Source organism: Osmerus mordax, chromosome 13 (assembly GCF_038355195.1).
Source record: "Osmerus mordax isolate fOsmMor3 chromosome 13, fOsmMor3.pri, whole genome shotgun sequence".
NCBI classification, from domain to species: domain Eukaryota; kingdom Metazoa; phylum Chordata; class Actinopteri; order Osmeriformes; family Osmeridae; genus Osmerus; species Osmerus mordax.
The window spans coordinates 741,754-755,313 of NC_090062.1; the positions used below are offsets into that span (position 1 = coordinate 741,754).

The 13,560-nt window shown below is 41.3% G+C and overlaps 1 protein-coding gene and 1 long non-coding RNA gene across 2 annotated transcripts in view; one reads left to right on the forward strand and one right to left on the reverse strand.

Moving 5' to 3' along the window:
* The window catches only part of syt7b (synaptotagmin VIIb), a 210,488-nt gene that overhangs the window by 130,826 nt on the left and 66,102 nt on the right, over window positions 1-13,560 (forward strand). Inside the window, exon 5 of the mRNA XM_067249495.1 lies at window positions 6,787-6,921. Within this exon, the coding sequence (XP_067105596.1) occupies window positions 6,787-6,921 (135 nt within the window). The remainder of the gene's footprint in view (window positions 1-6,786; window positions 6,922-13,560) is intronic.
* The window catches only part of LOC136955779 (uncharacterized), a 145,372-nt gene that overhangs the window by 96,617 nt on the left and 35,195 nt on the right, over window positions 1-13,560 (reverse strand). The gene's annotated exons all lie outside the window — the stretch shown is intronic.

Below are 13,560 nucleotides of genomic sequence, written 5' to 3' on the forward strand. Positions count from 1 at the left end.
TCCGTGGAGGACGTTGAAGACATCTTCATATTCGGAACCATGATTACAGGCTTTCTGCTGTTTGGAATAGGCGCTGGCTTTGTATATCGGAAAATTAAGGAAACGGCTGCAGCCATCTAAAGCCCCGTTAGGCTTCCCGATATGATTGATGCGGTGGGCAGATTTGTTGGAGCTCAGACTGTGAACTTACAACGCAGCATTGATTACAACAGGGATAAGTTTGCGGCTCTGCAAAGGAAGATGGAGGACATGGAGACCTTCCTGAAGGGTGGACGTGAAAATTGAGTTGCGGCTACTCGTCAAAACAACTACCCCAATCTTAACCACTTTCGGCCCCGTAACCAACACAGGCCTTGGCCAAGGCCGTCGCTGGAAAACAACTCCCCTGGAGAGCGCTGAAGCGAGACTATCTTGCTCCTCCCATTGTAGGGTGTGCTTGCTTGCGTCGGTTGCACAGGGGTCCGTTTTTTCATGACATTTTTACAACTGATATTTCTGTATTTTATATAAAAATGCATACTTATTATTTATAAAGTTAACATAGATTTAAAAGCATTTTTTGCTGCTCATTTACAACTGAAAATACGAGTGAAGTGTAGAATGAAATAGATGTCTTCTCATTTCCCCTGCAAGAGGCAGCCTCATCGTTGAATAAAAACGAATAAATTTGGCAGACCGGTGTAAAAATTGACCTAATCTCTATGACTTAAACGTCCTTTTAAGTTTTTCCCTTCTCATGATATTTTCATGCATTTAGCCTACTCATTGCATTCATTCATTAATAAAGAACCCCCTTTGAAGATTATTCTACGACGTTACCGGAAGTATCTGCTAACTGAAAATATGCCCCCCAAAACGTAAATAAGCTTGACATTTATTTAGTGGAAAATCGCTCATTCATAAAAAGCTCGCAGGTAGCGATCATTGTCAGTAACAACGCAAAATGCGATATAGCCCTGTGTGGAGAAGCTGCCCCGGTAAATTGTACTACTACAGTACAGTACTAGACTACTGCTGTGTTCGTCTTGGTAGCGATTGCGTTGGTTGAATTCGATTTAACGTTCCGTTGTACGGTTTAGGCTGAAATTTATTATTTTCATGAACAGATTGACAAAGTTTAGGCTGTGGCAATGAAGTTCAGGTTAGTAGTCAGATAGTTTCACCTATTGAAAGACTTTTGATTTAAGTAAGGGGAGTGCCGAACATGTTATGTCGCCGTTTGACTTCCTAAACAGCTGTGTAGATGTTTTTGTAGTGTGTCTCGTGTAGGCTACAGCGTTGCCGTGAGCAACACTGGTTTGAAACCACAGGTAATGATAATTTCACCAACAAATCGTTTACTTGTAATGTAATGTCATAATATATCCTACAACGAAAATTTATTTGTGAGGAATGTTTATTTTAACGATTGAAAACAGATGCATCATAGACCACTGTAGTATGTGTTGCCCGGGCAACAGAGGCTAATGTTTCAGTGAAATAGTAGACTACCGTTTCCGAAAGTAGATGTGGGCCTACTTCCTTAATAATATCAGCTAATATTGTACTTTACATTTCACAATTGTGTTTCACATGACAAAGTAAAATGAGTAAATAGTCACCCTGGCCTCTTTGCTTGTGGCGTTTCTGCAGCTGCCTTGCAGTAAAGCTATAGTTAGCCTAGCTATCCCCCAAGTTAACAGATGCGAAACAAATGTTCTGCTACAGGTAGTCACGCGTGTTTTCGTGACGTTAGTGACGTAAGTAACATCAGTGACTGTGGCTAGCAAATTAGCCACCGTTAGCTTCACTTTTCACCACAAAAACGCAATTTCTACTTAAACCATGCAACGGAACGTAAATAAAAATACAACCAACACAATCGCTAACAAGACGAACCTTTTGACACCGCCGTTGTGTATGTAGTCCAAATATTGACTGATCCTTAGGGGGGCGAAAATAAACAATAAATAATATATATGTGAGAGAACAAAGGTTGTGCCCTTGCCGAAGGCAAAGCACACCCAACTAAAGAATAAGTACTAGTAAGTTTAAAATAGTGACTAGTACGTTTATAGAAATAAATGTTAAAACGGCCTGCCATATGCCAGTGCCTCTACTGGTATGTGACAGTAGCTAGTGGTACGTGCCAGTGGAGCTAGTGGTACGTGACAGTAGCTAGTGGTACATGCCAGTGCCTCCGCTGGTACATGACAGTAGCTAGTGGTACGTGACAGCGCCTCCACTGGTACATGACAGTTACTGTTCTGTTGATAGTGATATGCAAGTGTCTCGTGGCAGTTGCATTGGGTGTCTTGCAGCTTTTGTTTACTGTCATGTAGCCTAACTGCCCCGCGGCCATTTTAGAATAGAATTGTTTAAGTATGTGTGGCGGCCTGCGGAAACCTGTGGATGTCGCGGCCGCTCATTGTTGGCTATAAGCCAAAAAAGATCGAAAATCGTTTTCTGTCAAAATTGAGATGTTTGATGTTTTGTATCGTTAACACCCTAAACTTCATTGTAATGTACAAAAAGTATATGATTACTTATGAAAAACTATTAATTTCAATGGTTTTTGGACATGTCAGCTAGCAAGATTTTCAAGCCATGTCAAATCAAATGCTTAGTTTGCTTGCTCTTTTGAGTGCTGCAGCAGCCCATAACAACTGATCAATGAAATAACTTGCTGAGAAGTTATTAATGTAGCCTATACTTAAACTGACATTTACATTCACAACGTCATTACGAACAAAAGGATTTTCTCCCATATCACTTTTTGAAACAGGTCGACTTTAAAATGATGTAACTTCAGTTGTGATAAAGATATCTGAGTGATTTAAACAGATTTGTATCCGGGAGAGTTTGTAGTTTCCAATATGTATAATACCCAGAAAGTACATTTGCAATCATAGGGTGTCATTAATTGACAAGGTTCTTCATATGAAAATAATGAACTATTATTAACAACTATATTTACTCAGAGTATCGAAATGCAAATGTAGGCTACCTATATTGACTTCAGTTATTACAATTAATGATATACGCCACTAGGAGGCGCTGATAACAACACAACGATGTGCATTAGAGACGAGAGTCTACAATGGTGGCTCATGTGCACGCTTAAATTCAGTTACTCTGAGTAAAATAATTTGTTACTAATTCATTACGTGTGTACAAGTCTGCTTTACATTACAGTCACACCATTACACTATATGCAATATGTTTAAATCGACTACTTTGTATGGTGAGCTTGTAGTGAGACATCAAAAGTATGGTTTGGAGTCTGTTAGCACGAACAGTTTAACTTATTTTTTTAAATAAAAGTTTATAGCCTGTTCTCCTATTCTAAAATGGCTGCGGGGCAGTTACACGACAGTAAACAAAAGCTGCAAGACACCCAATGCAACTGCCACGACACACTTGCATACCACTATCAACAGAACAGTAACTGTCATACCAGCGGAGGCGCTGTCACGTATCACTAGCTACTGTCATGTACCAGCGGAGGCACTGGCATGTACCACTAGCTACTGTCACGTACCAGTGGAGGCACTGGCACGTACCACTAGCCACTGTCACGTGCCAGTGGAGGCACTGGCATGTACCACTAGCCACTGTCACGTACCACTCGCTCCACTGTCACGTACCACTCGCTACAGTACAGTACAGTTTCGGTTCTAACCGCTACTGTCAGCAGAGGAAGCGACGACAGATATGAAGAAGAGAGGACTTCCCATCACCGTGTTCAAGGCTGAGCCGAAGGAGGATTTAGCCGTGCAGCTGTCTCGCACTGCATGGGAGAGAATGGAAGCCTCAGGTCGCAGACGGGTAGCCACACTGCAAGAGCCTGGGGACCTGTGAATGGACGGAAGATGCTATGAAACGGTGGTAACTGTCCCAATTCTTTGAAAAAAAAATCACTATCTACACGCAAGTAGATTCCCTTCCCTGACAAATGTACAAATATAAAGTACAATGGAGGGATCGGACCTTAAGTTAGCCTTTGCACTGATGGACAAAGATTTTATTTTTTTCTTCTCCCTTTTGGGAAATTTCAGCGGAGGTTCTCAACTTATTAAAAGGAGAGGCTTTCCTCCCAAGCTAGACGTTCTCTCTAGCTTAGTTAAAGGTGACATGACATGAAAACTTCACTTTAGGAGGTTATTTAACATTAATATGAGTTCTCCTGCCTTTGGTCCCGAGGTTATTTAACATTAATATGAGTTCGCCTGCCTTTGGTCCCGCAGTGGCTAGAATTTTCGATCGGTGTAAACCAAGCCCTGGGTGTTCTTCTCCGCCTTTCAGAAAATGAAAGCTCAATTGCTCTGTTTGAAAATCTCCTCTTTGTTACGTCACAAGGAGGAAGGTTACCTCCCCTCTCTCTGCTTTGCCCGCCCAGAGAATCTGGCCTGCCCATAAGAAACGGAGCTACGACCTTGCAAGTGTTTTTATCCTCGAGAGACATCATGTCTGGAGTCAGATGGCTGAGCGTTGAGGGAGTCGGGCTAGTAATCTGAAGGTTGCCAGTTCGATTCCCGGCCGTGCCAAATGACGTTGTGTCCTTGGGCAAGGCACTTCACCCCACTTGCCTCGGGGGAATGTCCCTGTACTTACTGTAAGTCGCTCTGGATAAGAGCGTCTGCTAAATGACTAAATGTAAATGTAAATGTCTTGCAAACAAACAAAGCATTACATTTGCTCAGTTTGGATGTACAAAGGAAAGCAAAAATCTTTTTACAGTTCCTTCATCCGAGCCTCTGAAGACCCAGTATCTTAATTTTATTTTCTCTGGAAATGCGCCTACACAACTTCTGTTGTAGGCACATTTGTTTTGTATGTCTGCGCCAAACACTTCAGCCACGACTGTTTCCTCAACTTGAGCTAATACAAAACTGGCCTTGCTGAAATTAAATTCTGGATCAGTACTAACTCTCCTTTGTCCAGCTACTAACCTCGGACAAGTAAGTTAACTAACGCTATATCATTTTGTAGCTTTACTGTATATGGTTACCTAGCTTGCTACCCATAGAATGTGGCTGTAACATTAGCTACACTTTTGTGTAGCTAATGTTGTACACTTTTTTGTTATTTGGATAACCGTTCTACTGTTGGTGTTATGGCGCGCGCGATATCCGTCTTTCCCCTCATTGAAATGACTGACTGTGTACCTTTGCAAACCAGGGTTATCAGATGAGAATGGGCAAATTCGAGGCATCTTACAGCAACGGGGCTACAGCCATTGCGATACATCCATTGTAAACATTAGCGCATGGTGCCGCCCCTCCGCTCCTCATTAGCATTTAAAGCTACAGACACCAAAACAGCGCGTTTTGAGGAAAGCTCCTTGTGGGACTGCTAGTAGTGGCTGTAATGCTGCACCAAGGCTGAATTTCGGAAAAGAGACTTCTGATACAGTATTCGATGTAATAATCCTGGCATGGAAACCAAATCTATGTAGAACTCTGTAAAGAAAAACCCAATCGACGGAGTCAAAAGCGTTCTCAGCGTCTTTATTAACTACTATTGCTTCCGTTTTTTGTTATATGATTAATAAAATGTAACGTCCTTCATATATTGTCTTGTGTTTGACGTTGGTGTATGAAACCTGTCTGATCGTGCCTCTCATGCCAGATCAAAAGAAGAAAGTTCTCAGTCTGTTTCAAATGTTTCTTTTTAATATTTAATTAAATTAATATTGTGCTGATGCTTGACCAGCCTTGCGTTTACAATAAAGGATGTATGAAAAAAAAAAAAATGTGCATGTGTATTAAAAGTCATATTTTGACAATTACAATACTGCAAACTGCAAATCAGTGACCTATCTGAACATAAACTATATGTTTATGTTTAAAGTAAATGTCAGTGCAATTTATATATTTGTGCATGTACTGACATTAAAGTCCTTTGGTCGGAATGTATGTCAATCCTGTACCCAGCCATTGCTGAAATGTCCGTGGGCTTCAAGGGATTTACATTTAGTCATTTAGCAGACGCTCTTATCCAGAGCGACTTACAGTAAGTACAGGGACATTCTCCCCGAGGCAAATAGGGTGTGCCCAATTTACCGCAGTCAGCTCGTATGGATCTATGTCTTGAATGGATGACAATTTCTCAAAATAACGGTCCCTAGCATTTTTGGTGAGTTTATCGCAGTACGGCCTTTTCTCAGTTTTCATGTGCTTCTCCAGTTTTGCGATTTATTTGCTTGTTATCTTGAGTAAATTCTCATCAGTGCTCACCGACTGCATGTTAGCTGTACCTGGAAAATGGTGCCGCGGTGACGTCACACACAACAAACCCACGTGACTGACAAAGACCGATTCTACATATCTGTATTTATTTATCTGAGTAACCAAACTTTAAAGCTCCACTCCACTGCTCCTCTATGACTATCTACACTTTGTTGTCTGTATTAATGAACACTTTGTTTCCATTTTATTTCATCCCCTACGCAGGCTGAGTAGTGAATGTACAATGTCTGGTGGCTGTTTGAGGCCTCAAAGCAAACAGGATTCTGACAATAGACTTTGTTGCAATCCAGGTCAAACAATCGGTCTAGGTTTTTTTTTAATTTTTCCTTTTTATTGTAAAAGAAGAATCAAAGTAGAGTTGTGTTCTTTGTTGCTACAACTGCCCAAATTATTTTACTGTGTTCAGAAATGTATCCCTTTTTGCATACTTCTGTATCCAGTACCCACTTTCTTTTTGTCTTAACTCTATCCATGTTACCCTAGACTCCTCCCACCATGACCCACTGTGATTGGCTTTGTGCTGCTTTGACTGTTCCTGTGCTTTCTCTGGTCGCAGTGATCTAGACAGAGACTTTTGGAATAACAATGACAGCAGCAACGTGCAGCAGAGGTGGAGCTCCTACCCGCCCAAGGAGTTCCTCCTAAACATGTCCCCATATGCCCCCTACGGAGACCCTCGCCTCACGCCCAAGTGAGTCTCGGTCGCGGCTGGTAAGGGACCCCTCTCTCTGGGCAGGGCTGTAACGACGATGGGGGGCCGGGGCTGGAGGCTGGAGTTGAGTTCTGTGCTACTGTACATACCTTCTCCAAATCCACTACAACACTAATTGCACAGTTAGAATGACATATACACACACACTACATTTAACACATTCTAGAACATGTCTAGCTGTTCCACAGGAGGCTTCTCCTGCATCATGAGCTCTTCTGACATGCACACAGAAGAGAGAGCAACTAAATGGCCCCCACAACTCGAAACAGTAGCTCTGAACCCAATCCTTGAATGGTCACAACAAAGGTCTGTAGCAGCCAGAGGCGTCCGGCATAAGTGCTCTGTAGCTGCTGTCTGACAAACACGTCTTCTACACAACCCAATGAGTCCCTGGAGATGCTGAATGATGGGCAGCAATAATTCCTCCGTTCGTAGTCAGTGCAGACTGAGGGGATTCTTAGCTAGTTAATATGCACTGTTGGCAGCCTTACTGGAGCTGATGAAGATGTACAGTGTGATCTGCTGTGTTGTGTTCACAATTGGTGTATGGTAGTCCTCCTATCTTAACAATTTGTAGAACCGCACATGCTTTCTGTCAAAATATGATGTGAAGAAATACAGGGGACTGTATTTAGGCTAGGCTAGATTGGCCGTATATCTGTTTAAGTCTATTGCCATGTATGCCATATCTGCTTCCTCCCACCTCCATCCCCCTAGTGAACTGACTGGACTTATTATTCTAATCTGTGGACGGAGATAATATTCACTGGTGGTTAGCTGTAGTACTGAGAAAGAGAAAGATGCAGCTGTCAAGCCCACAGAAATGTATGTTGCCACTCTTGATGAACATTATGTTAAATTCATAATCATACCAAACCCTTTATCTTATACCCTTTTTAGGTCACATGGATATTTACAGTTACATAGGCTATTAGCATAGGAACATGCAGTCAGTATACTGGACAGGCATGTTTGAAAGTATATTATAACTTATAGCATCTCATACATGATACATGAGCAACACATTAACCACAATCTTTTCAATAGAATAATTAGACAGCCCCCCTGTTCCCTACAGCCCTGCCAGCCTCACTAAACACTAAACCTCTCACCTCCACCCATGGAGTGCTACCATGGAGACGGACAACCCTCAGACACCATGGACTCTAACTTGCCCAAAATCTTCTTTCTAAATCCCTAGGCCCCATTCTTCAACCCCCAACCCCGCCCTTGGCTTACCGGAGGGTTGACCGTTACATTTGACTGGCAATTCACCCTCTTTTGCATTTGTTGGTGTTGTTGTTGCTGATGTCATGTGTTTGGTGTTGTTGACTTTCCAAAGGGCACCTTTTTATATAGGAGTTGCTTCTTTTCCAGCTTTCTTATCTTCTCACTCCCTGAGTACCTATTACTGGTTGTGTCTACACCTCCACCACATCTACCTGCCTACAGGCCAGTCAATACTACCACGCTGTCTGTCCAATAGCTCTCCTTAATGTGGCCTGCCCAGCCTGCTCTAACTACAGTAGTATATGCAGCACAAAAGGTTCAGACTTGAAACAAATCAAGGACTTGATGCCTGTGCTTTAATAACAGTTATTGTTTTAGTCCATACCCTATTTTTAGCATGACTTAAAAAAAAAGTTTGATGGGTTTTTATGTTTTAATGGGTGTGTTGTCTGCAGAGCTGTACATAGACCAGGTTATTTCTTCCAGTTTGTTGGCTGTTATCAGACGCCGCTCACCACAACACGGGGAGTGCTTGAGTGAAGGATAGAATTAGCTCATCTGTCGCAACACTTGTTTGTCTCAGGGCTTGTCAAAGCTAGCCATTGACCCCAAGTCCCTTTTACTCATTAAATAAAATATGAATATCTCCTCCCCACCTCTATCTTTGCTCTCACTGCGTGCACATGTTGTCTGAAAGGCTAGCTAATCTGAACAGTGACTGTGTTCTGTGGCTTGTCTATCCTTATCCCTAATTGTGGGTACCTTGTAAAGTAAACCTATACTGACCTTTTTCAGTGACTCTGCTGTGTTGTCTGGTCTGGTCCGGTTTGGTCCAGTCCAGTCTGTAAGACATTTAAACCAAGGTTGTCTGTGTTGGTCTGGGTTAAGTGATGGGACGGTAAGTGGTTTCCGAATAACATTTACAGTACTGTGGCCAATATATTTAAAATGAAACTATTTGGGCTATTTGACACTCAAAACACATAAGATACTCTCTTAGATACAAACACTATTGTTTTGTTAATGTCAACCTACTTTTCCAGTTAAAATAATACTCCTCTGTAGATGAAACCATGACCAAAGAAGCATAAAACATTTAGTTTCTCATAGAGTCTGAAGATACCATAACAGCATCATTAGGATTAAAAACCTTTCAGCTTCATAGCACACATTATCTCCTTTGTAAGCACATCTTTTCAGTCTAATGCATAGTGCTCAGCTACACTGTGTTGTTAAACGTTGACAGGTCCCCAGACACAAAGAGCACCTGTCTCTCCCTAGTCTGAGTTAATGCACATATGAAAACGCATAACAATTTAAAAGACAATCCTTATTACCAAGAAAGCATAGGGTGGCAGCAGGCTCAACACATGCAAACACAAATACACGCACATGCATATGAGGTGTAATAGGTGTCACTGATGCAAAGGGGAAACCTACCTGCAAGACCTACGCCACATGAACACTACACCTAACTGTTTGATAGATATCTAGGCGTGCGCACAGGCAGGTGTCATGTGTGCTTCGCATACTGACACATAGATAGCGCAGCACAGCAACACCTGCACACACCTGGCCGCCTAGACACGTGAGCTCTAGGCATGGGGTTGAATAGGTTACACCAAGGGATTGCTGTTCGTTCAAGCCAGTTTTTCCTAATCGTTGTCTTAAAATTAACTTTCCTTGGGTCAATTTCTCATTCATGTTTGTGTTGTTAGTCGGTGATTATTGCTTTTGAATATTTGATGTCTAGCCCTTTAATCATTCAGCTAAATATAATGTACGCCACATAAACACTCAGGGCCCTATCTTGCATCATTCCTATTTTGCACCCGACGCACAGCGGACCTTTCCCTCCACAGACGCACATTGGTAAATTAGGGAATTAACTTGCGGTCCCGGGGCGGTTTAGCGAAAAGAGTAGGCGTGTTCCGGCGCAAACGTTCCCTGGTGCTATTTAGCAGTTTCAGAAAACAATTCCGCCACAGACCAGGAAAAACTTAGTCTTAAGTCAGTGGCGCGTTATTCAGATGCTATTTTAAGGCCCCCTACGTATGCTTGGCCTGTGCGCACTGCTGGCAAGGCCAGGATCTTCTTCCTGCGAAGCTGCGTTACATTGTTTTGATTTATTGTATGGCTGTGTTACATTTCTTTCATGTCAATGATTGAAAAGATTTTCATGAGAAATCTATGTGAACTTGATTTGTAACAATTGTGGCAATTTCCTCCCACGCCTGTTTAACCAAAGCTAATTTGGGTGGGTTTCTTCTCCCATCCCCATACAATGTCACTTCTCTGTCTTTTACTGCCCTGACGAGAACGTTGGTCTCCTCGGCTGTGAACCGCTCCTGGCGTGCGCCTGGCAAATCCACCATTATAATAGCAATCCGCCATGAAACAAACGTGCCTGCTTTTAAAGGGAATGTGAGATGACGCTCTGATTGGTTTATTGCACTTTACGCCCAAACCATCCGTAGAAATCGTTTTGCATCCGTAGAAAAAGTTTTGCACAAGTAGAAAAAGATTTGCATCCGCAGGAATAGTTTTGCATCCGTAAAAAAAGGGTTGGTCAAAAATATTTTTTACAGACGCTCAACTATTTCTACGGATGCATAACCTTTTTACAAATGCAAAGCTTTCTCTGCGGATGCAAAACCTTCTCTACGGATGCAAAACTTTCTCTGAGATCCAAGATATCGAAGCTTCCAAATGTATACTTTTTAAATACTTTTCTTGTGGGGGAATTTTCACCTCAAACACCTTCAAATTACAAACAGCAATTATTATTTTACACCAAGCAGCATTCTTGTAAATAAAAATAAGAATAAAGATTTAACACACACAGGCAAAATATATAGGCTGTATACAGGCCTGGTTCAGGCAGGAGGACTTAGTAGTAGTATTTACTTGATAGTTTATTACACACGATACAATACATGTTTTGGCATAATGGTTCTGCTCCCAGCGGCTCCCTGCCGCACCCAACGTAGACACCCTCTCGACATTCGAGCAGCGACACATTCCCCCTACGAAAGGAAACGCATCACCAAGGGTGGAGGCCAGGGAGGCGGAGGCAGCAGGATTGACTGTGAGCATCCTGTGTCCCACTAAGCAATGCAGAGTGCCTTGAGGTCCTGTTAACACTTTCCTGCCTGAATATGCAGACTTTTTCAAATAATATACCTGAACTGTATACCATTTTGAAGACAAGATTTAGGGCTTTCTAATGATGTAAATATTTATATGATCATGTTAGGCAAATCATCCTTTATCAAGACGATTTCACGGAGCCATACTGACAAAAATCTTCTCCGTCTGCATTACTTTTTTAGAGAACCTCATTTTTAACCACTTTCACTACAAGATAGAGGATAAGTGTAGCGTATGAAATGTGCGTACTTTTGTCGTGAATTCAGAACAGCAGACAGATTTAAGATAGACTATTTTGTTTAAAAGTTATGACCACTGAAGTGATGAGTGGGATAACGCAATTCCAAGCTAGCGCGATGGCTCTCCATAACTAAAAACGGTTCTACTTTTTTCCACAATCGACCAAATTGGCCAAACAAGGTATGTACATTGAACTTAAAGTGTACATAATCTAGCTAGATTATTTTTCTTTAAGAAAGTTTCACAGAAATCTGCAAAAATCGAGGCTCAACACTGTCATATCCGACTGTCACGAACAGCCAAACCGGGGTCACGAAAGGTTTACTGCAGCTGGCGTTACTACGAACAAAAGCTTCATAACTGAAAAGTTTTTACTTTTAGTTGACGATATTGAACACAGACGTTAAGAAACTTGTCTTTACTCTAAATTTCTTCTCCGTTTTCAATTTGAAGCAGTAAATCTAACACAGTAGGAATTCTCCCACGACATCCGCTCGCTCCGCTTTGACAAATATGTTTTCTCAGTCCACCATACATTAGACAAGCTAATTTTCGAGCACTTTCAATACCAGATACAGGCCATGTTAGAGTTGATATATATATACATAATTGTGTGGGAAATGTAGAACAGCAGACAGATTTGAAATATGATCTTTTGTTTTAAAGTTATGGCCATTCTAGTGACGAGAGCTTACAACGCTAGCTACGACTGTCATCATACAGTACTGTACTAGCTGCCATAGAACGGCGAAACTAGCTACGTCTATCGTTCGTTACCTACAAACAAATACTTCGTAACAGTATTTACTTTTTATCGGTGATATTGACAACAGAGGTTAAGGAACTTGTCTTTAATCAAAAGATCGTCTCCGTTTTCAATTTGAAGCAGTATCTACCTTACTGTAGGAAATCTCCCATTGCATCCTCTCTAGCTTCTTCGGCTAAAGATGGACGACAATGACGATGCATGCATTATTCACGCCTACGGTGTTAATACAGTCTGTACAAATACCACTTTGACACACTTGCAAGAAATGATCCGCTGGCTAGATGTAGCATGATCTTATTTACCACCCACAATAGTTCTGCTTTTTTTTGAAGCAGCATTCTGAGTTAGAGTAGCTAGCTTTTCCAGTTGCACAACAAAGTCACATAATGTGACGGGATTGAATTTAAAAAACTCACCAGGGACAACGACAACATCGGCAACCCTGCACTATGGATTATTATTTTGATGTCATCTTTAAATTAAGTGTCAGAACAGGACTGGTTGTGCAGGCACACATGATTAGTTTCTCCTTCATCTTGAACCTAAAACCTAGATTGTAGGTTAGAAATGTTGACAATGACCAACAGTTGCTACGTTACAAGAAACAAGGAACCAATCCGATTGGCCAACGCTCTTCACTGTTCCACTGTTCAAACTTTTTTCTGTTTCTACATCTTTCAATTATTAATACTTTTCAGAATGGGTTTTATTCGCCAAGAAACATCACACAGACAAGGAATTTACTGTGGCAGGAAGGTGCACACATTAAACATATAATAATCTTAAATAAGAAGTGTACAATTCTAACTAATACTAAGGTTTAAAAATGTAAAAGGTTTAGAATTAAATAAAATGGCTCTAACATAACGCTTTAACATTTATGAAATTAAATAAGATACTCTTTTTTCTCCTTTTTCAACCGTGAGAAAATATTGCAATGCATAACAATGACAGATATACTTTTAACACTGTCTCACCATTTTGGTTTCAAAGCAACACTTTTTTTCACCTTCATACTGCTGACATACTTTTTTGTCTGCTATGATATTGATAACTGTTATGCAATATACTCTTCATCACTATATTTGCTCATTTTTCTAACTTCAAACTTTTTTCTGTTTCTCAATCTTTCATTCTTTAATACTTTTAACTAGTGGTGGGCCGTTATCGGCGTTAACGCGCTGCGTTAACCTGAGACTCTTATCGGGCGATAAAAAAAATATCGCCGT